General features: G+C 38.8%; 6 protein-coding genes and 1 non-coding gene across 8 annotated transcripts; 2 read left to right on the top strand and 5 right to left on the bottom strand.

Moving 5' to 3' along the window:
- The first annotated feature begins 644 nt into the window (after positions 1 to 644).
- On the top strand, positions 645 to 3,590 carry LOC117619982 (RHOMBOID-like protein 2). Its single transcript, XM_034350061.1, has 5 exons — positions 645 to 1,317; positions 2,176 to 2,339; positions 2,559 to 2,722; positions 2,900 to 3,150; positions 3,251 to 3,590. Exons 1-5 carry the CDS (start codon positions 1,031 to 1,033, stop codon positions 3,363 to 3,365), a joined length of 981 nt encoding a protein of 326 aa, XP_034205952.1. The 5' UTR covers positions 645 to 1,030; the 3' UTR covers positions 3,366 to 3,590.
- Positions 3,591 to 3,687: 97 nt separating this feature from the next.
- On the bottom strand, positions 3,688 to 3,761 carry TRNAV-AAC. Its single transcript has one exon. It is a non-coding gene; the product is annotated as a tRNA-Val (tRNA).
- Positions 3,762 to 4,056: 295 nt separating this feature from the next.
- LOC117620169 (putative non-specific lipid-transfer protein 14) lies at positions 4,057 to 4,705 on the top strand. Its single transcript, XM_034350301.1, is given in 2 exon segments — positions 4,057 to 4,418; positions 4,636 to 4,705. Coding segments are annotated over 2 exon segments (372 nt in total). The 3' UTR covers positions 4,646 to 4,705.
- A 621-nt stretch (positions 4,706 to 5,326) lies between these two features.
- LOC117617745 lies at positions 5,327 to 7,759 on the bottom strand. The gene is made up of 3 exons (XM_034347261.1): positions 6,896 to 7,759; positions 6,554 to 6,631; positions 5,327 to 6,305 (listed from the first exon to the last, which is right to left on the bottom strand). Exons 1-3 carry the CDS (start codon positions 7,007 to 7,009, stop codon positions 5,550 to 5,552), a joined length of 948 nt encoding a protein of 315 aa, XP_034203152.1. The 5' UTR covers positions 7,010 to 7,759; the 3' UTR covers positions 5,327 to 5,549.
- LOC117617744 (protein FAR1-RELATED SEQUENCE 5-like) lies at positions 6,985 to 13,547 on the bottom strand. 2 transcript variants are annotated; one of them, XM_034347260.1, is made up of 7 exons: positions 13,315 to 13,547; positions 13,072 to 13,231; positions 10,206 to 12,615; positions 9,896 to 10,048; positions 9,757 to 9,816; positions 9,546 to 9,647; positions 6,985 to 7,096 (listed from the first exon to the last, which is right to left on the bottom strand). In XM_034347260.1, the coding sequence occupies exons 3-6, from the start codon at positions 12,609 to 12,611 to the stop codon at positions 9,585 to 9,587; spliced, it is 2,682 nt and encodes an 893-aa protein (XP_034203151.1). In that variant the 5' UTR covers positions 12,612 to 12,615; positions 13,072 to 13,231; positions 13,315 to 13,547; the 3' UTR covers positions 6,985 to 7,096; positions 9,546 to 9,584. The 2 variants fall into 2 exon arrangements, with proteins under 2 accessions (XP_034203151.1, XP_034203150.1); XM_034347259.1 differs by having other exon boundaries at positions 9,761 to 9,816.
- Positions 13,548 to 17,596: 4,049 nt separating this feature from the next.
- LOC117619349 (protein 108-like) lies at positions 17,597 to 18,262 on the bottom strand. Its single transcript, XM_034349278.1, has 2 exons — positions 17,883 to 18,262; positions 17,597 to 17,786 (listed from the first exon to the last, which is right to left on the bottom strand). The coding sequence occupies exons 1-2, from the start codon at positions 18,181 to 18,183 to the stop codon at positions 17,776 to 17,778; spliced, it is 312 nt and encodes a 103-aa protein (XP_034205169.1). The 5' UTR covers positions 18,184 to 18,262; the 3' UTR covers positions 17,597 to 17,775.
- Positions 18,263 to 18,536: 274 nt separating this feature from the next.
- LOC117618821 (probable methyltransferase PMT16) lies at positions 18,537 to 21,797 on the bottom strand. The gene is made up of 6 exons (XM_034348555.1): positions 21,096 to 21,797; positions 20,096 to 20,306; positions 19,719 to 20,016; positions 19,219 to 19,611; positions 19,035 to 19,112; positions 18,537 to 18,933 (listed from the first exon to the last, which is right to left on the bottom strand). Exons 1-6 carry the CDS (start codon positions 21,795 to 21,797, stop codon positions 18,693 to 18,695), a joined length of 1,923 nt encoding a protein of 640 aa, XP_034204446.1. The 3' UTR covers positions 18,537 to 18,692.
- Between the last annotated feature and the right edge of the window lie 293 nt (positions 21,798 to 22,090).

Genomic DNA, 22,090 nt, shown 5'->3' with positions numbered 1-22,090 from the left:
ATGTTTCATGTGTACAGAGGTAGGGAATAAAGTTAACAACTTTAGAATTAGGTAATAGTTTGATGAGATCATTTTGCAAGCAAGAGAATTTATATGGTACGAATAATAATGAAACAAAAAACAAAAATCAAATAGGATTACGGGTTTTGCTTTAGTACATTAGGTGCCAAGGGAAAATCAAAGATGATGTTCAGTTGAAAGATGTATACAACTCAACTTCTTCTTTTTCCGGCTATTTTTTATGAGAAAAACTTCTCTAATCCGTTGCATTATCTCTTTCTTCATATATCTCTCCTTCTTTTATGGTATGAATCCTGCTCACTTTCGAAATGAGCCTAGATCATGGTCTCATTTGGATTTGGGGTTGAGCAAAAAAGTCAATTGAGTCTTTTCGCAAATATTATTCTTTGAAGTTTGAACTTCCTAAAGCTTTTGCTTGGACCCCAGGAATAGAAATCCAGCTTTANATTTGGTTGATTCCCTTCCTTTCCTTTCATTCCATGTTTTATAAAGTTAAAAACGCGTTGAAGCAAGCAACCGATCCCATTTAAAAGGCAGAGTGTCCGTTTCTTTACCCAAAAAAAAAAACGAAACGGCAACTTCTAGTTAGTGACTTGGTGGAAAACAACGGAAAACAGAGAATCCGCGCATATTTAGCAACAGTCCAGTGGTTCATTGCTCACACTCCAAAAACCACATTACCCAATCATTCCAACCCACGACACCACCCTTGCCAATTGGCCAGATAGAACTCACGTGACATGGCACGCGTCTGTTGACGTGGAAGAGACCCATTGGTTCAAAACTAAGACTTAACTTATGTAACACCATGATGGGGACTGTAGCAGTTAGAAACCTGAAAATGCCGAACTCACTTTCTTTGTGCCACTCTCCATTCCATTAAACCTTTCCACCAACTCCATCTGAACAATTGCACAGGCTCTGCTCTGCCACAAACCCAATTCCGCGAGAGAGAGAGAGAGAGAGAGAAAGAGAGTACCATAAACATACAAAACAAAGAAGGAACAAAATGTCTGGTGAAGTTGAAGATGTGGAAAACAGAGGAGTGAAAGACAGAGAAAGGCCGAGCTACTCGTCTTCTTCTTATGTGATAGAGGACTCAGAGACCCAGTGGACTTCTTGGTTGGTCCCCATGGTTGTTGTGGCTAACGTTGGTGTGTTTCTTGTGGTCATGTTTGTGAACAATTGTCCAAAGCACAATCCTCGGATTGAGGGCAAGTGTGAGGCAAGGTTTCTCGGGAGGTTCTCGTTTCAACCTTTGAAGGAGAACCCTCTCTTCGGCCCTTCTTCTTCCACGTAATTGAAAAATCTTTGGTCTTCTCTCATACCCATTTCCCAATTTTCGATTTTTTGTTTTGTTGGTGTTTCTGTTTTGGTGCTTAAAATCTCGGTGTTGCTCCTTTTGAAACACTTGATATATGTTGGTGGTTAAGTTTTCTGGGCACTTGTGATTTGATTACTTTATTGCTACTTTACAGATTTTTCAGCCTTCAAATTCTTACTTCTTTGTTTCACTTAGAAAATGAGTTGAATTGTACTTACTGCCACTAGGATCTATTGAATGTCTAATTTTGATAACAAGGATATATTAATGGTATTAGATTAGTGCAAATTTAGTTCCTTTATCGCTAGAGCTTGTGTTTCATTGCATATCCTGATAATTATGATTTAGATTGAGTTTCTGAGACACTACGAATTCCGGTTACTCTGCATATAAGAAGAGGAAGCTCTTAGGTCGCTTTTGTTTGGTGGGTTCTATTAGGCAGATTGCATCTTGAGATAGTTAGTATCAATGTTGAGAATCCCCTAAGAAAACAAGTACAATCCTTGAAGGGTTGTAACAAGTTCTAGCAAACTGTATGAGCTGAAAGCTTTTTTGCCTCAAAAGAATAGCCACTGGATACTAAACATAGTGCTTGTGCAAGCTAACGGAAAAGCTTTCAAACATCCGAAGTCTCGGGCTTTCTTATTCTTGTAACATGTTTAAATGTTTTTGCACCAGTTACTTAAACTACGCTGAAAGTGTGTCTTTTTCATTGACCCACCTTATTATGACAGATTGCCCTTTCTCTTACTGTTTGTGTTTTTTTTTCCTCCTCCTCCTTCAAAACCTTTGCAATTTGAACAATGCATAACCTTTTCATGATTTTGAAGATTAGAGAAGATGGGAGCTTTAGATTGGGACAAAGTTGAGCATAAGCATCAGGGATGGAGGCTTTTCACTTGTATTTGGTTGCATGCTGGCGTAATCCACCTGGTTGCTAACATGCTGAGCCTGGTGTTCATTGGAATTCGTATAGAACAGCAATTTGGTTTTGGTATGTTTCTCTTCTTGTTTCTAAATGATGCTGGAGCTCAGTGTATTACTTTGACTATGAATATATTTTCTTGTACCTTTTGTGTGTACAATCTGATCTTATCAATTATTATTTGATTTTGGTTACTAAGCATCACACATAATCTTAGTTTTAAATGTCTATTTGGGAGAGAGAATCTCATTATATCCAAGTAGACTCAAGAGTTGTTACAATTGGCAGTGCGAGTTGGAATTATATACTTGTTGTCTGGATTTGGAGGGAGCATACTTTCGTCCCTTTTCATTCGAAAGAACATCTCTGTTGGTGCCTCTGGTGCTCTTTTTGGGCTTCTTGGAGCAATGCTTTCAGAACTAATTACCAATTGGACTATTTATACCAACAAGGTAAGCAGTGCTTTCAAGAAAAGAAAAACCATTATGGTAGAACCAGATTAAATATTTGCTGCTGTTTGCTATCTGTTATGAGGCTATACATTTCAATCTTAGCAGCAAGAAGATACTGCCCCCAGTATTGAATAAATAATGTTTACTAATTCACTCTTTATTTGATTGCCTCCATAGGTTGCAGCCCTCCTCACCCTTTTGGTCATTATTGCAATTAACCTTAGTATTGGAATTTTGCCACATGTTGATAATTTTGCCCACATTGGTGGGTTTCTTACTGGTTTCCTCATCGGCTTTGTCTTGATGCCCCGTCCTCGGTTTGGGTGGTTGGAGCAACCAAATCTTCCTGCTCGTGTCAATGTCAAGTCCAAATACAAGGCTTACCAATATATGCTATGGCTTCTTTCTCTTGTTCTGCTGATTGTTGGGTGAGTTATTTACCCTAATCGTTCTGAGTGGTTGTTTGTTTCTATTCAAATCAAACTGGTTGCAGTTATTTTAAGAGCTTGTTATTTTGATCATATGCAGCTTTACAGTTGCATTGGTGATGCTCTTCCACGGGGAGAATGGGAATGACCATTGTCATTGGTGTCACTACCTCAGCTGTGTCCCTTCATCTAGATGGCATTGTGAAGAAAATTAACACTCAAAGCAGACACTTCAAAAAAGAAAAAAGAAAAAAGGGATATGTTCCTTTTCTACTATATTAATGTTTAGTTGTTTTAGAAACTGGTTTGCTCAACCTGTTATTGTATAGGCAATTGCTGTATTATTGTTGGTGGGTTTTGGAATGCTCAAATTTTTGCATGTTTGATATGTTGCTATATGTAATTGCAATCATTCTTCATTGGATTGGTTTGTCTGTCAATGTTGAGTTCAGTACTAAATCGTTATCTTGCTTGTAAACCCAATACGAAATAGGGAAAAAGAAATTTATGTAAAGTGCCAAAAATAATTGAAATGAATGGCTTCGCCCGGGTTCGAACCGGAGACCTTCAGTGTGTTAGACTGACGTGATAACCAACTACACCACGAAACCAAGTTGAAAATGTTGTTCCTCAGTAGCAATTTATACAAACAAAAACAAAAAGGTCTGGATTAGCCCATACAAGCAGCAGGCCTTATTTCTTCTAACTTTTGTAGATGCGGGCTCAGTTTAGTTGTCTGACTTCAAATTTTTTTTTTTTGGTCAAAAGTTGTATGGGTCATTCAACCTTCATGAAGAAGACCACACGTTATTTATTTTACACCAACCCAACTATACCATCACTATAAAAAATAAGTGTTGCTCTTGCGTAAACCAGAACAAGTTACAACTAGTAAGGTGTAAGTTGATGTAATTTTGCGAAATGGGAAGCCGGAAGTTGATGATCGGAGTAACAATAATGGCGTTGTTATCAACGGCGATATTGGTGTCTAGCACAATAGAATGCTCTGCCGTGACGGCACTGGTCTCCACTTGCTACACCTTCATCACGTATGGCTCACCAGACCCCTTCCCGGGGTCTCCATGTTGCAATGCCATGGCCAATCTCAAGGTTATTGCTGACACAATTGAGAATCGGAGATTTGCGTGTAGATGCTTATTGGGCCTCATTTCCACATACAACCCAAATGCTTATGCGATTGCTACTTTGCCTGACTTTTGTCAAGTTTCTTTGGGTTTCAACATCGATCCTAACACTGATTGCAACTTGTAAGTTTTTGGTATTTTATTTATTTATTTATTATTATTATTTTCTTCTGGAGCTTATACAATGATAAGGTTATGTTGAGGGGTTCAATCCAACCATCCAACGTTTAGGAATTTGTTGATGAAATGGTTGTTAAGGATCCCCTCACTATAACCCCTCATTACAGCCTCATTGTCTTTTTCCGACCAATGTTTATGGTCTTGGTTTGTGATGGTGCAGAATCCTATGAGTTTGGGTATGCAACTTTAATATGAGTAAGTTTCGGAAAATTGGCGAAATGGAAGACGAAATAAACAATCTCATGTGTTCAGCTGCAGGGCGGAGGAAGGGAGGTTGAGTTTTGGGTTGAAGAAAATCTGAATAATTGAAGATCTGATTGTACAAATTATGGAATTATGATGTTAGACGATAGCTAGCTAGTTAAATTGTTGCTTTTAAGGTAAAATAGTTAATAATTCAAATATGGTAACATGATTGCCAACTGAAATGATTATAGCCATCCTACTTTAGGTCATTTAAAGTTGCCCTATAAAGATTTGATTACTGCATCAAAAAAGTTTTAATGCTTTTGCTTGCCATGTAAAAGTGCTAGCAGCCAAAATTGGGTACATGATGACCCAAAAAGAGAGGCTTTGCTACATAATCCAAAATCAATTTCACAACCAGTTTCAATAATGACCCATGGTTGGGATCCAATGCATGCAGTTTACAGTTGATTTGATTTTGGTGGTAAATGTATGTATCAAGGGTGCCTTCTGGTTTTGTCCAAATCCACAAAAGCCACCGCCAACTAAGTGAAAAGATCTTATCCCGTGAATGAGATTTGGAAAAAGAATGTCGTTGAAAATGACTTGGTGGGATGTGATTGCAATTGCAAACTCTAGCGACTCATAAAAAAATGTACAAAGAATACTAGAACCAAAGTTTGATACGTAAACAAAGCACAATCGAAATTACATTTTTACTGAGTTTGAACCCTCACACTTTTGAAACTATGTTCATCTTTTGACACCCATGGTGCCAAACTTTGTTTTCCTAAGAACAGCTTTGTACATCAAGGATTCAGGGTCAAGTAATTAAAACTCAAAACATCGCCTGCCATACACAGAAATAAATACATAGAACATGGAACATCACCGTGGACTAGCACTCCCAAGTCTGTTCAAGCGGCTAGAGCTAAACACTGATTTATTCCGGCAGTCGGAATCTTGAGCAAAACTAGTATCTGAACAAGTTCCTGCATCCCAAAACTCCTGAACAGACTTTTTGGTCAAACCATATTTCTCAAACTCAAGCCTTTGCCTTGGGGCACTCTGTGACCTGACCTTAGCTCGGGATGATTCCGTGTTAGCCATGTAGTTGGGGTAACCTGCATACCCATTAATGAAACCCCACGAGCATTCACTCCTTGCTGGCGTGAAGTGATGACCTCTTCTACCACTACTTCCAGGTCTAGAGGAGGCAGAAAATGCTTGTGGGCTGTTCTCAGCAGTCCTAAAAGCTGCTTCATCTGTTGCTATAGCATATTTCAGAGAGCTCAGTGATAAGACGTCCATAGAAGCTTGGTTTGGAATCGGGTTCGGTTCTTTCATCGAATGTTTTGATAGAGAGTCAAATGTCATGAAGGTTGGGTTGTAACGATTTGAAGTCAGAACATGATGTGCTGTTTGAAAGGTTTGGGGTCTACGTTGGGAGCCCAAGTGAGGCTTCCAAGTATCTACTTCAAGTATCTTGTCACCCCTTACGTCATCTGCTTGCTCATATCTCAGTGAAGCATCTCGGCGGTTGTTCCGCGCACTTTCTTCCATCCACCGGTCTAACCAACCTGAAGCCAGCCGTCTTCTGTCTAGATTTACGACATCCCTTACATTTGAATTTGAACCGCATCTCTGAGTTTGATGGAACAGAGGAATTTGATTAATATCAATTGGTTTTTATGAATAAAATAAAGATCAGTATTCCAGAAAACAGGTTCAACAATGTCTTGGGATCAAATTTTGACAGTAACATTCTCTAGCTTCCATTAAAAAAATTTGTGACCCAGTTTCAAACTTGCTACAGAATATCATCCACAAGTAAAGCATCATATGCAGTAGGAGGGGTTAATCAAATTCTACACAGCCATTGAAGTAAATACCTTCAGTATTGAGGGTCCATCAAATTTGCTGCTACAAGCACGGGGTTGGTATCCAATTTTGTCAGGACTTTCTGGGACCTGCAAGTAGACATCATAGAAAATGAATACCAATTATGTAAAAGTAAGCAAAGTTGGACTCAACAAAATAAAATAGTAAAACAAATTTGTCCCGAGAAAATTTAGCTAACCAGGTAAAAGGTTGAGAATTATTAATACTAAGTGTGTTATTAATACTAAGTATGGCATACAAATCCAACCTGGCACAAAGTGTGTTTTTACCCCTCGTATTTGACTAGAAAATGGAAACTAGTAAGCTTGATTTAAAAGGAAAGGTCTGCTTACAGGGTGGTGAGATAGGGAGGATTTTCTGCTAGAATGTGGTGAGTCTGACATGAGTGTTCGACTTGCACGTGCTCGGGCTTGTACTCGGACCAGTGTCTGCATACGCCTGAGCATGTCTGCCGATTGTTTTCTCACTATGTGGCCTCTCACCAAAGCTTGAAGCTTCACCAGTGCTTTAAGTGCCCTTAAGGCCCTCCTTGCCTGTCATAGTTCGCCGAAGTTGAGAGAATCAGGTCATCGACATCTCAGAATACTAACCAACATAATTCAGTACAAATCAAATGGATGAAACAAGTGTGCATAACAATTACAGTTTTCTTAACTACGACAATATTTCCTGTGAAATGCAACCAGAGCCCAGGAATTTAAAATTAGAGGGAACAGACTGGCACAAAACTTTTAGAAAAGGGAAACTCTTGTGGATGAAATCATGATCTCACTCACACAGGCATCCCTACTGAATAAACAAATAAAAGAAAGAACAAGTATATAAAATAAAGTCAAAAATTAATTGAACAGCATCCCAATTGCCATTTCATCCAGTTATTTAATTAATCAAAGACTGCCAAATGACAATCACAGCTCAAACAGAACAACTACTCATTATAGACAACCAACCACAAAACCAGCTGCACTAATTTGAATTTGAACTTGGAAGTGAAAAAGGGAAAGCAAAGAAAGAAAGTAGGAGAGCAGGAGCAGTTTTCTTCCTAGTAGAACCCAATCATATCACCAAGAGAGGCAACAGGCCCCAACAGCCACAACAGCCAAGCTGGAAACCAGTGGGTTGTGCTTGCTTGTAGTCAGAGACACAGAAGTCAAATTTCTACCAAATGAGTTGCACCCACGTCATCATACAAATTCGAGTCTATGGGTACGAAAATAACCTCTATGTACGAAGGAAGAAGCCTCCAGAAGTCGTCGAGTACGGATTACACGTACGAAACCACTGGTTGTCAAAGTACAGTAAATATGCTGTTGATAACACAGAGAATCACTTCTCCCAGACGCTGACACTGACTCAGCGAGTTGACACATCAACTGGTACCAGTGTCGGCGGTCTTCTAATTTTTATTTTTAATTCCTTGTTTTATTTTGTGAAAAACTATGTTTATGAACAGTACTTTTTCATGAAGCTTCAAATACAGCCTTTCTTTTAAGCCCATGTTTGTTTCCCGAGAAACTTTTTCGATAGAGAAAGAGAAGAAGAGGAAGGTAGAATTTGAAATCCCAAATTAATTTAAATTTCCCCTTCCTTGTAATTTGCGAGCAAACAGAATTTTATAGGGAAAGAAATTCAAAATTTTAAAATAAAAAGTGAAACCAAACATAATCATTCGTTAAAGTTCGAAACTTTTTTGTACTTCCGAACAAATTAACAAAGCATCACGAAACGTAATTTCAGCTGAAATCCAGGGGCAGAAACGGTAAAAAATTCAAAACAAACCGCTAACCAGGTATCTCCGGAAAGCAGACTGTATCTTTACGGCTGCCAGATGGTGGCTGAAGGTAGCCGGCGCCGCCACGGGTAAGCTAACGTGCTCGGAAGTGCCGGGTCCAGCTCCATTAGTGAGGCGAACGACCTCGGCCGCCGCATGAGCCGCCGCGAGAGCGGCCTCAGCTACAGCAGCCGTAGCAGCGGCTACAGCTATGGCGTGCTTGTTGGCGTCCACTCCTACCCATTCTTGAGCAGCTGATGATGTGGAGGCGGTGGTGAGCTTTTGTTTGTTAGAGGCAGAAGTAGTCCTATTTTCCTTGTTGTGGTTGGCCGTCGGCGAAGTGGTGTTTTTGAGTCTTTTAGGGCCGAAGAGTCGCCGGAAAAAGCCCATGTCTCATTGCTGGGGAATGGGCCGTTCTAAGTAGAAGAAACAGACAGAAAACAAAGTTGGGGACTCTGGGGGAGAGAGAGAGAGAGAGATAGAGAAGGCACTAGGCAGGCAGTGCCAGCGAGTGTGTGTTTGTTGTGGTGTCAAGTGAGTGAGTGATAGAAATGAAAGTAAGATTTATTATGTAGTGAGTGAGTTTAAGTTTGGGGAATTTTTAATTTTAAAGAGACCAAGATGAGCTTTGTCGCACAGTTGTGTGGTTGACGAGTAGGACCCGCGCATTGAAATGCTTTCCCATATTCCTTGTTCGGGGGGGTGGTCACAGCTATAATTGTAATTGTAGAATTTACTGTGGTTAACAATTGACAATGTCCGGTTTATCCTGGATCAATAGATCAAGTGCAGCAACCTGCTGTGGTTGTGGTTCTCTTCCATTTGTTACAATATGGAGCAAGGTTGTCTTGACTTTTGATGTCCCTGGGCATATGGATGCTTTTCAAGCTTCTCCTTCAAGGACCAAAGGTTGCCTCCATTGAAGCCCTGCCAAGTTCATATATACAACTTGTGTTTTCTGTATATCAAAGTTCAAGTTATAAACTTCATTTTGTGTTGTAAAAATGGGAGTTGACCAGGTGGTGCGGATATCAAATGCATTTTTATATGACTTCAAGAGTGCCTCTTCACACTCCAGTATTGCATTTCAAATGAAAAAACAACAGGCTTTTGGGACTGTACAGTATACATTTAACATACATTCTTTAAGAGAGAGAGAGAGAGAGAGAGAGAGAGAGAGAGAGAGAGAGAGACTTTCAATGGTCGTTCACCTTTACTTGAGCACAAGAAATGGACTGTCAGAAGCCCTCTTATCCACGATCCAAAAGCAAGAATGAAGATGAATGTGGATGTTGGACATCGAGATCCATTGCCTACAGGAAACCATGAAGCAAAATAATTACCATCCATATACTTGTTATGATTTAAACAACAAACTTACGAATCAATTTATTCGAGTCTTTGACTTTTACTTCTAATTACCTGCCTCAATTCAGGGGTGCTTGATACGGGCTCTTGGTATGTGCCATTGATCAGAGGTTCCTGCATGTCAATGAGTATACAACTCACATACAACAATAGCTCAGAATAAGATGAACAATTGAGTGTGTACAAGATCTACCTGTAGTAGTTGAGAATGGCCAGGTGAATCGTGTTGGTTAGAAAAGAAGTTGAGTGGTTGATACATGTTAGGATTGGAATGCTCTTCCAGCACCAGATTATCTTGTTGGTACATACACTGAACCACCTGATTCGCTTCAAAACTGTATAAACCCTGTGTTATGAACATGGAACGATCAAAACCGGCCACAAAGAAAAGAACAGAAAGGATCAAAACTTTACATCAGAGCAAAGCAAACCAAACACGACAGTTGCATGTCATGGCATCTTTACCATGCCATAATTGCAATAAAATGCAAGCCAGGACTCACCTGCATAATGGGATTTGCTGTTGTCCCTTCAGGTGAAACATACAAAGACGGACTCGAAATGCAGGAATCAGTGTTTTGTAGGGATGTATCTACATTCTGAATTCTTTTTGTACTAGAGAATTCACCATTCACATTTGTTAATTGACCTTTGTCAAAAACAGCCGTCTCTTTTTCCTTTGCTCCTTTTACTACACTGTCATCCTGATCTTCAATTGCATTTCCATCTGGAAAAACCACTGCACGTTCACTATCAGAAGCATTTGCGGTGCTACTTGAGGTGAAAGCTTGAGCATCCTGAGGTTTTAATGTCAAGATTTTCTCCACACCTTCCATCACTTCATCAAGTTGTCCAACAGCAAATTGAAATGCTTCCTCGGATGCAGAAGCCTTGGCTGATAACATAATAATTCGGCCGCACATATTTTTGTAACGGCTTGCCACAACAAGCTTAGGGTTATCCCTGATGGAGGACACATCATTCTCTCTTGCACTCCCTAACCTTGCATTTTTTGTCCATCTCTTCAAGATATATTTGGAGGGGACAACCTTTATATTCATGTGATCAAGTACTTTAAGAGCATGGCTACATAGAAACCCAACAGAGTCAAATTTCTTGCAGCTGCAAATAACTGCGTCATCAGAAGAGTTGAATGTAACAGTGTGTTCTCTACTTTTACCAAATATGTTGGTTTTGTACTCGAACAATGGCCCATTCTCACTGCATTGGTTAACAACAATATTCAAACACTTCTCATATCCTCGCTGGAACACTTCGAATGCCCTTGGAGTGTAAACATCACTTGCATGCTTTAGTAAAATCACATTCCCCATTAGTCTTGGCATGCAGCAGTTCATTTCATCATTGGCTTCTATTTCTTTGTAACGTTGCTCATCTACCAACCTTTCGAAATACTTAACAAAATCAAGCACATCTCGGTCAGAGTATAGGTAATTTCTCAAATCATGAAACAAACTTTCAACCAGATGTGAGCCTTTTCTGTCAACAAAAAAAGTATTCCTGCCATATACCACAGCCCATTTCTCTCGTTCCCTAAACATCCATTTTAACCAGTCATTCTGCTGAAGACCATAATTATCCAGCATATTCCCCCAAGCATACACAAACCCATCCTCATCTTTTTGGTCATATATACAGCTCTTGAAATCATTGGCAAAAGATTCGGTATCTTTTACTATGTGGTTAAGGTGCTTGAGAGCATTCTGGCACATTTGCCATGTGCATATCCGATGGTCTGTTTCAGGTAAAACTGAATTGATTGCCTCAACAATTGCTGCATCTTGATCGGTAAGAATGGCCTTTGGTTTCTTCCCAGACATCGACTCCACAAAAGTTTGAAATAGCCATTTATAAGATTGAACAGTGTCATCATACAACAGTGCAGCAGAAAAGATAACTACCTGTTTATGATTATTTACTCCTACAAACTGTACAAATGGCAGGCAATTCTTGTCTGCTCTGCAAACCGTGTCTAGACAAACCACATCCCCAAAATGGTCATAATCTGATACCATATTATCATCAGCCCAAAGTATGTTACTCACTTTATCATCAGTATCAACCTGTATTGCGTAAAAGAACGATGGGTTTTCAAAGTGCTGCCTTTGAAAGTAATGCAGCAAACGTCCCACCTCTCCTTCCTTCATATCTCGAGTCCTTTCAGATTGAAGATAATTTTCAAAATCTAAAGCAAAACTATCAACAGATTCCCTTACCCTAAACCCTCTATTCATCGAGTCCAGTGCCGATTTTGACAATGATCCTAACTCTTTTACCGAGTCAGCATCAGCAGCTTCAGGAACAGTGCATTCTCTTTGTTCTGGCAATGCTTGAGCAATACTTAGATTTACATTGTCATGATTGTGTTGTTCTGGCAATGCTTGAGCAATACTTGAATTTACATTGCCATGATTGTGTTGTTCTTCAAATTGTGTAACCCGATATTTACCATCAGGTTGACGGGTGATGATCATATGTGCCAAGCAACCAGTTCTTGTTTCCTTTCGATGTTTCTTTACATTAACATCTCTTTTGTCCTTCCGCCGATACCCCTCTTTAGAACAAGTGAACTTCCTAGACACCACCTGACCATGTACCTTACTCCTATTTACCCAGTCTTTCCTAACATTAAAACCCACCAACCTGGCATATTTATTGTAAGACTTGTAGGCATGTTCATCAGACTCAAACTCTGTACCAACTTCTAAGACTGAATCTTTACTGTCTGCACCTATGGAGGGAGGATTAGACTGAGTGCCGTTGACATAGACAACTTTTGGGCTGCGGGAGTCCTGCTCTACATTCAAGTCCAACCTATTTGTTGCTTGAAGTCCGACATCCATGCTATCCTCATGAAGACTACCAAAATCATCATCCTCCCTTTCCATGGGCCTGCATTGTTACATGGATTAAACATTGAACATTGCAAAAACAAAAAAAATAAAAGTAAAAAGAAGAGAAATATTAATTTACTCTATGTCCAACAGAAACTGGCAAAATAGTTGATTAACCTCTTTCTTTCCTGACAACTAAATATGGAATGGATTGGTCCATTTTCACAATGATATATTGCTTCTGGTATGGCTTTAGCCTTACTGCATAATTTTGTTTGTAAGACAAGCAAATCAAGCAGATACAAAAATGTAAACTTTGACCATGAAAAATTGAGCTGCCTCCAGAAGTATCAAATTGGTTCAAACTATTTCTCCATTTCTCCACTTGGATAATTATACTTCAGAAAGTATTCATATGTTGTTCTCCGGATAATGCATGAAGAAAGTCGGTAAATTTCTTTAAAACAGGGGACTTCATGAGAGTAAAACTACATTGGATAAATTGAAATATTACCTTGTACAATAGTGCTTTCTGGTGAACTTCAACTGACCACACCCAATTGCCTTCAGTTCACAGAAATAGCATTTACATATCGAAGGAGCAACAAGCTCAGATTTTGATAGTGGCCCATCCAAATGTCCAATGCCCAATCCACGCCGCCCCGATATCACATCTGTAAGAGACTAAGGGTTTAGAAATTCAAAGTCCAAATTGCTCTTAGAGATGTAGCTGAAGGTCAGTACCAAATCTACTTACCCGAAGTCCACTTTCAGCCTGAAGCTTGAAGCAGTAGCCCTAATTCTCCGATTCCAATTTCGAATTTTAAGACGAACTATGCAATTCGGTGAGATTTGAGCTCAGCTTGTAGTCATGAAGCTGCTTCTTTCTGTTCCTGAGGAACAAAGAAGGAGCCTTTTTTTTTTTGGGTACAAGAACAGAGAGAGAATTATTGAGTCCTTGATAAATAAATAAATCAATAGTCGAGTCGAATGCCCATCTATTGTGAACTTGCAAGTTTTTTTATTTAAGAACATGCCTTAATGAAGCTAACAAAAACAAAAAGACCATGCTTTAGTGGGGCAGGGCCATTGTGAAGTTCATATGCCCTGCCTCATTAATAGTTTATCTTTACATGTTGTGTTGTGCGTTAGTGCGCTTAAAAATCCATAAGATAATTAATTTAAAAATTCAGAGAATGTAAATTTTTTTTAGTATAAGCAATTGAGTTTATACAAATATTCATTGGGTATATAAGAGTTTCGAACCTCTACCCATATAAATATAAATAGAGGTGAAAAAGTTCAACTAATCACTAACAGAGCCAAACCCCATAAGCAAACTCCTCAAGCTTAACATTTATCATTTGTTTATCTTATTTCAATACACATCCTCAAGCTTAACAGTTACCGATCGAAACCGCTCTCTCCAAGTTCTTCTCTGACCTTGTTCCTCACAACATCGCTCTGGATGCTGCAGACTTCGAGATCTTCTAGAAGTTTCGGTTCCGGAAGCCATGAGCTGCAGTTTTCGGAGGTTTGATGATTGTTCATAATGTTGTTAATTTTGAAATTGCCTGCAGCCTGTGGATGAAGCTTTCAATTATAGGATTGTCACGCACGCTTATAGGTTCTTCTAATGAAAAACAGAGTATACGAGAATGATCATTCAATTGCTAATAAATTGATTGATTTTAGTTTCTGACAGTATTATTTAAGAAGTCAGAAAATTTATAAATCCTTTTTGTTTTTTGTTTCTGAATTTCTCATTGCTCATGCTACAAATTGTCAAATTTTCCGCTACGTATATATTTTGTTTTATTCATTTTTAGTCTGTCTTACTTGTACTCAAGGTTTCAGTTTGTTTAGTTGATAGGAGATCGAATTCTGAAACTGAACTTATATGTTAGGCAGTTCTGGTAATTACATTTCGATTTCGAAGTAATTCAAAAGTACCTGTGAAAATGTTGCCAACTATGTTTTCCCAACATTTCGTGCATTCAGATTTGGATAAAGCCCTTCCATTATGTGTTAAAACAACTGCTTCAGCTGGAACATCAAATACATTGCGAAAAAAATCCAATTCCTAATTCTAATTCCAATTCCTGATTAGTAAACACACCTTACGTGAGTAATTATTAATTCCTTAATTTTCACACCAGTTTCCCGATTTCTATCCATATTAGGTTTCATCATTATTCACTAATTTCCTAATTGAAAATTGTATTCATAATTTTCAATTGCCTATATAAGGGGTATATGTAATTGGCCAACATTAGGTCAGTTTTATACTAGGGCAATTGCCTAAACCCTTCAGTTTCATACACTAGTGAAAAATTCATCATTACTCTGTTGGAGTTTTGAGTTATGGATTCAGGTATGTTTTCTCATTCAAACAATTGTGTTTGCGTACTAAATTTTCTTTTGTAATTTTGAAGAGTGTTTTACCATAAAATCTCTGGTATACATTGCAAGTTGTTGTTATGATATCCTAATGTTTTGCGTAAATCAAATTATATAAATCATTCAGAATATTCTGTTTTGTTGGAATAGAAATCATTCAGAATTAATCATGCGTTATTTTGCTTACATGCTTATCCTTAATTAGACTGTTTTTGAATTGTATGCTTTCCTATCTTTTGACTAATAAACGACGAAAATAAACAAAAGGGATGGGATCTACATTTTTGGGGTTTAAATTGTTGGAGTGTGGGTTGTTATATATTTGTTGTTTGCTGGTAATCCTCTTATGTTGAATTACCTTTTTGGCGTGTTTATTTGCATTATCGTTTAATGAATTCCAGTTATTGACCAAAAAAAAGTATGCATTCAATAGTCTTTATTTGGTTTGTTCAGTGCATAAAAACTCCTTATTAATTTTGTATCTGTAATTTATATATGTATTTTACGTAACTATAGCCTCTCTAATTGAATTTGTTTTTTATTATTATTATTATTTATAAAAAAAATCTTCTCATATTGGGCAAATTTGCCTGAGGAACTTTTGGATTCAATTTTGAGATTAGTGTTACAATCAGACTATATTCAGTTTAGTCGTGTTTGTATGCCATGGTATTGTGTAGCAAAAGATATTAAAAGGCATCCTTCTCCAATGATTTTTATTCATATGGCCAAAAAAAGATACATGGAATTTGTACAACGTCATATTTGGTAATGTTCTTGATTTGAAATTTAAATTACCGAAGATGCGATTTTGTGGTTATGCAAAAGAATGGTTAATAGGTATGAATTTCAATTTGGTGGTGACCCTAATAAATATGTCCTTTATGGTCAATGGGAGAAAAAAGAGAAAAGAATCCTTCATCAATCTTCCTCCACTAGACAAAGGTAATCTTTGCGATGAAGGAACAATTGCCGAATTTGTCGTAAAGGCTACAATATCAGCCGATCCAATATTGGATGCCAACAATTGTGTTGTTGTTGTCATTTATGAGGGATCGTGTAAATTAGCTTTCATTAGACTCAATAAAGACACAACATGGACTTACGTTGATCCAAGGTTGGAATACATTGGTCAAAGCTTGGATATGATTGAAGATGTTGTTCATGTTAAAGAGAAGTTTTATGCTGTTAAAGTAGGGGGTCAACTTTTTTCTTTTGATAGTATTACTCAATCCAAGCAACTGGTTGCAGAGGGCATGCGACATGATTTGGAGAAGGTATATCTTGTGGTTTTAAATGATAAAGAATTATGGATGGTTCGAAGGTTCGAAGGTTTCTTGCTTTTGGAGATGAGAATCGTGTGACGAAAAAAGGTTAGAATATACGAATTGGATTTTGATAAGCATGAGTGGGTTGAGAAAGAAACCTTGGATGATGTCGCTCTTTTTTTGGGTGACAACTTTTCAATATCTGTCTTGGCTTTGAATTTTTTAGGATGCGGGCCGAATTGCATTTACTTCAACCATGATCATGATCATTACTATGGTTATTTCACAGGCTGTTTGCATCATGATTTTGGCGTGTATGATGTTAAAAGTCAGTGCTTTTCACAGCCTTGCGCCCCAAATATTAAGGCTCTTATGAAGATGACCAAGAAACCTCCATATTGGGTTGTGCCAACCTTTCAATTGTAAACAATTAAAAAAGAAGTTATATTTGTTATTATTCTTTACCTAGCCTATCACTTATTTAAATCCCCTTTTGTATTCTATAAGTCTTTCAATTGTAAACAATAAAAAAGAAGTTATATTTCTTGTAATTCTTTTTATTGTTTTGTAGTTCACTCACTGGCTTTTATTGGGTAGTTTTACAATTATCGGGGAATAACCAAGTTCCCCACTTTTTTTTTTTTTCTTCTTTTGGTAAAAAGGTATAAGTTACACAAAAGATTGTCAACCATGCTAATAAATATCGAGGTCTCCATTCTTATGACCCAATTTGAACGTTTTCCTGGATCATTGGACGTTTTCCCAAAGAAGAAACGTTGAATAAATTATTTTTTTATTTGGAGATAACATAGTTAGTTCAAAGGTTTTTTTGGAAAATAGAAATTAGTGTAATTTTAGAAAGATGGAGAGTGTTAAGTATAGTTATCAGAAAGTTTATGGAGTTTAGTTTATTTACCAAAAACTTGTGACTTGTATGTTGGTTACTTGGTTATTTGCATCACATTGTAGATTAAGCTGGTAGATTTACAAAAAAAATTTATTTTTCCAATCGGAATATTGAATTTATTTACTTTGGCTAAGGACATTATTAATATTTTTTTTAAGGGGCTAAGAACATTATGTTATGAACTAGATGTTACATTATTTTATTTTTTTGGGTAGTGAAATCACTATAGCGGGTGCATTTGTCTAGACCCATTTTGCGTCAATTCTCTCTTTTAATTTCAGTGTTTTATAACAATTTAGATGTAATTTCTTAATAAATGTCTAAGCAATCGATGCCCCTCGATTTTTTGCACCACCTATACTCATATATTAGAGGAATAGGCATATATGCTCGTGTGTTGTTGATAACTTGATAGATCGATGCTATTTTATTATCTGAAAATCAGAAACCTCTGGCTTTCCACAAGCAGAAAACATTTTCCCATTTTATTCAATCACATCAATCTTTGTCTCTGATCCCCACAACATTGCTTCGTTACGGATCAGAGCACACATTTGAGGAAGGAAAACCAAACACAAAACACAACATAAGCCAAACGGTGAAACTTCAACATTATTCTCTCGGCAGCATTTGTAGTTGCACATCAGTTGGTATCTGTAAGTGAAAAAACAAAAAAACAAAGACTTAGTTCTTGTAATGTATGAAATTGAATTAAACATTACTTATGGAGCAAGAAATTGATAGACTAACCACAAGTGATGGGGGAGAGGTTGCACTGAGTGGGAAGGCGAGCGGCGACCCTGAGAGTGTTGCAGAGGCAGTCAGGATGGACGGCTTGGAGAGCACCACAGCAGTCAGAGCTTGGGTTGGTGTTGGTTGAGCCAGGCACCACAAATGGTGCACAAACATTGAGGCTGCTGAGCTCAGTTGAGCAGCTGCTGCTGCTCTGTGCCTCAGCCATCTGGGTCTCTGCTGTGGCAATCAACAGCACAAGCACAAGTGCAGCTTGGAAGCAGCTCAAAGAGTTGATAGCAGACTTGAAGGCTCCCATGGCTACTGCTACTCTTCCCTTTCTGTAAATTAATAGCAAATACTAATTATATGTTTTCTGTTTTCTGATTTGAGTGTGGATCATATATTGTAGGATACTGAAAGTCCATTTATAGTGAGGAATTTGGTGACAAGAGGTGGCTCCATGTATGAATCACCTAATTACTATTAGGTTAGATGAGACAATTTTCATGGGGATCAAATCATGTAGATTTCATGCCCCATTTTTTTTCTTACTTTTTTTTTTAACTTCATGGCTAACTTTTTTTGGTGCAAAAACTATTATAAATTGAAAAGTTTTGGGATATAAAATCCCACTGCTAAATGAAAAGCACGACCCAACTATGTTTTCCCAATATTTCGTGCAAGTGAATCTAGTGAGACAAATTCAGATTTGGATAAAGCCCTTCCATTATCTGTTAAAACAGCTGCTTCAGCTGGAACATCAAATACATGGCGAAAAGAATCATGAATGTTAAGTACAAAGCAGACCAAAACAAATAGCTATTGCTAGGAAGATGCCTCTTCATCTTCAGGTGCAGCAGGAGCTGTCCAGTACTTTTTCACGGCAAATAGCAGTTTTTCCCTCCCATGAGGACCGTCTTCATGGTCCACAATTTGACTATCCCACTCCATTGCATCAATGATGCTCTTGATCTTCACCAACATATCGACATCCTCTCGAATGATCACGCTCCCCTCCGGCCTAAGAATTCGGTCCATCTCCAGCAAAATGTCATCCATTTCGCATCTGCAACACAATTTGGACAAACATTTTGATACATTTTAATACTATCAGTCACATCAAATGTGCTAGCGAGTCATAACAGTCTGTATTAGACTATGGTTTACCTATCCTCGTAGAGGGTAAACACTGAATCTGCATGAATGAGGTCATAAGTTCTTGGATATGTAGACATTGCCTCACACCTGGGAAATTAAAAAGAACAAGAAAAAAAGAAGTTAATTTATGTGAACCACAAAGGCTCATGTATCAGTCACACCAAATATATGCCAAGAGTGTTACTGAATTTACCAATTCTGATATGTTCCAATCAATCCCCGTTCATAGATGACTCCAAGTGTGTTGGCCTTGACGTCGACAGGAACCACATTCATGACCCACACAGGCAGATCAACCAGGGCAGCAGCAAATCCACCCAAGTATGCATTCATATCCAAAAGGTTTCTGTACCTTCCAGGGTTCCCAAGCTGATTGTTCACCGATTTGTAATACGAAACTCTCTTCTTCCATAGCTCTGAATCTTGTTTGAAAACTTCTGCCGTCACTCCCTTCACGGTTCCCTTATTAATTCTTGGTGGGATTGCATTAAGTCTCTGTGGCCATTTTGCCAATTTCCCACCTGCAACTTGTTCATTGTCTGCAACTTCTGGCAATGGGGTCAAACAATTATCCAACTTTGTGTACCTGGAAACAGTTTAAGGAAAATAAATGTAATTAAGCAAATCAATAGCAGCTCAATTATAAAGCATGAAACATGATGATAGAAATATACATGAAATTAGAGCACAAACCAGGCCTTATCGGGATCATTAGCAGGGCAGAAGTTGCGGCTCTTTCCAAGCTTGCGATTGTTTTGGCAAGTTAAATGGTTGGTGGGTTTTTGCCAAATTGCAATGTCATCCTTCTCCACCAACTTTTTCCAGCAAAGGCTCTTGGCTACATCCTCAATGGAAGTCTGCTCGGCATTCAAATCCTCTTTAGTTCTTTCCCAGCCCTTCCAGTACTTTTGCCAGCGGATTGGTGGGCCTGACAGAATCCAGTACCCGCCAGGGCGCAGAACTCTATCAACCTCAGTTAAGTAAACCCCATCTGCACCATCAAACCCAAATTGCATGAGAAATTAACAATTATTGGGTGTCCAGATGAAGTTTGAAGTTACAGTGGATACCATGTTGGCCCCAAGGAATGAGGCAGCGAGAGCAATGGGCCATATCAAAGGCCCTAGAAGGGTAAGGTAGTCTTTTCGACGCAATGACTCCGATGAGTGCGGGTACACCTCGCTCCAGAGCAAACTGGACTTGTGATACGTGTGTGTCTCTTGGCGCGAATGACATCGTGAGGATGTTTCGGGATAATAGGTAAGCTCCCCAACTGGCAACCTGCACGACATGAAAATAAGGAAATATATCACATGGCTGCCACGTGTTAAAGTCAACTAGGATGACTTTGCATGATCCCATCATATCCAATCAGATCAAAGTTTTTAGACTGATCTCATCTCGCGCCATGCCCCCTTAAAAATTGCAATTGTCATAAATCTCAGATTTTGTGAAATTTCTTGCCAAAACAAAAAAGATATTTTATTTCAAATCCTACTTCCAACTTTACCCTTCATGGCTGACCACACTACACCAACCCCCATGGAATACGTCGACTTGATAGTTTGACTAAAAAAGGGGGTAGAATTGTCATTTATAATGTATTTTTCTTCTCAATTTAGTGAAAAAAAAAAGGACATAAAAGTAGTTTAGTTGTATCCATCAATCACCAAGTAATCTGCATCTAAAACAATATTAAATCAAGCAATTCTGATCTCTTGGACCCTTGTAGTTCAAGAGATTTATGGTCACTCACCGTTGGATGTAAATTCAACGGTTGACTTGAATCGGGTAATAATCATTTATGTCATATTGCATTTATATATATCATTTTGAACTATTGGATTAATATCCAAGGGTGACCATAATCTCTTGGACTCCTGTGGTCCAAAAGATCAGGACTGTTAAATCAAGATTGTCCAAAATGTTTAAAATTCCCGAATAATAATAAATCACACCAAAATAAGTAATCACTGAATGCACGATGGGGTCATATCACTAATTATTATTTTTAGGCAAGACAGAATCTAAATTAATTAATAAAATAAACAAATATCGAAGATGCAGTACCCCACAGCCTGTATCAATGGCGGTCCGAATAGACCCGCCTTTGAGGTTGATCAATTTCCCGATATCGTCAATGTACGCGTCCGCACCATTAGGAAACATGGTGCCGCCGCCAGGGAATCTGAGCCGGTTCCGGTCGCCTTCGTAAATGATCCAATTCTGGACCGCCTTCTCCACCGTCAGCTCCTTGTGCGGCACATTGGCGTACCACGCCAGATCCCGGCTCATTGGCCACGAGAACACCGTCTTGTAGCCGTGCGGGGCCGGCACGCGGCATTTGAGCAGCTCGTTCTTCTCGGGACAATGCCTCTCTCTGTATATGAGCCTGTCACGATCGAATTTCAAAGACCTCTTCGCATCCTCGCACGGCGTGTACTCGCTGAACTTCAAGTCGCAGGGAGGGTACACTTTGGGTTTGACGGCGTGCGATGACGTGGAGGCGGTGAGGTTGGGGGTGTGGTGGGAGGAGAAATCTAGTGTGGTTGATGTGGTGGTGGCGGGGTGGATTTGATTGGAGGATTTGCATGGGAGTTTGAAGGTGGGCGTGGAGGTGCCGCCGTGTTGCCAGAGGCCGAAGAAGTAGGAGCAGATGCAGAGGAAGAGGACGACGGGTAAGGTGTAGACGTTGGGTTTTTTCCAGGGAAAGAGAGAGGGCTTGGAGGGCTTGGAGGTTGGGTGGTATGGACGGTCGTAGTTGGAAGCCATGGATTATGCTGGTTAATTGTTTGATGATTTGTTTAGTGGGAAACAGAAAGAAATGGTTTGGAATTTAAAAGGGTTTAGACTGGAGAGAAGTGGGAGGGAGGAGGGGTTAGAGAAATAAGGTTGTAATGCAAGTTGGTGATGTCATGTGGGCGATGAGGTTTTTTGTATGGAAATTAATGGATCAGCCAGTGAAGGTTAATTTGATTGTTTGTTTTTCTATATAAAAGAAAGAAAAGGGATCTGCTGTCTGTTTCGGGGGGCAGGTTCTTCTAAGGCTCTTGCCTGAGGACAAA

Source organism: Prunus dulcis, chromosome 2, assembly GCF_902201215.1.
Source record: "Prunus dulcis chromosome 2, ALMONDv2, whole genome shotgun sequence".
NCBI classification, from domain to species: Eukaryota; Viridiplantae; Streptophyta; class Magnoliopsida; order Rosales; family Rosaceae; genus Prunus; species Prunus dulcis.
Note: the sequence above shows the minus strand (reverse complement) of the source record. Positions and strands in the feature narration are given on the sequence as shown.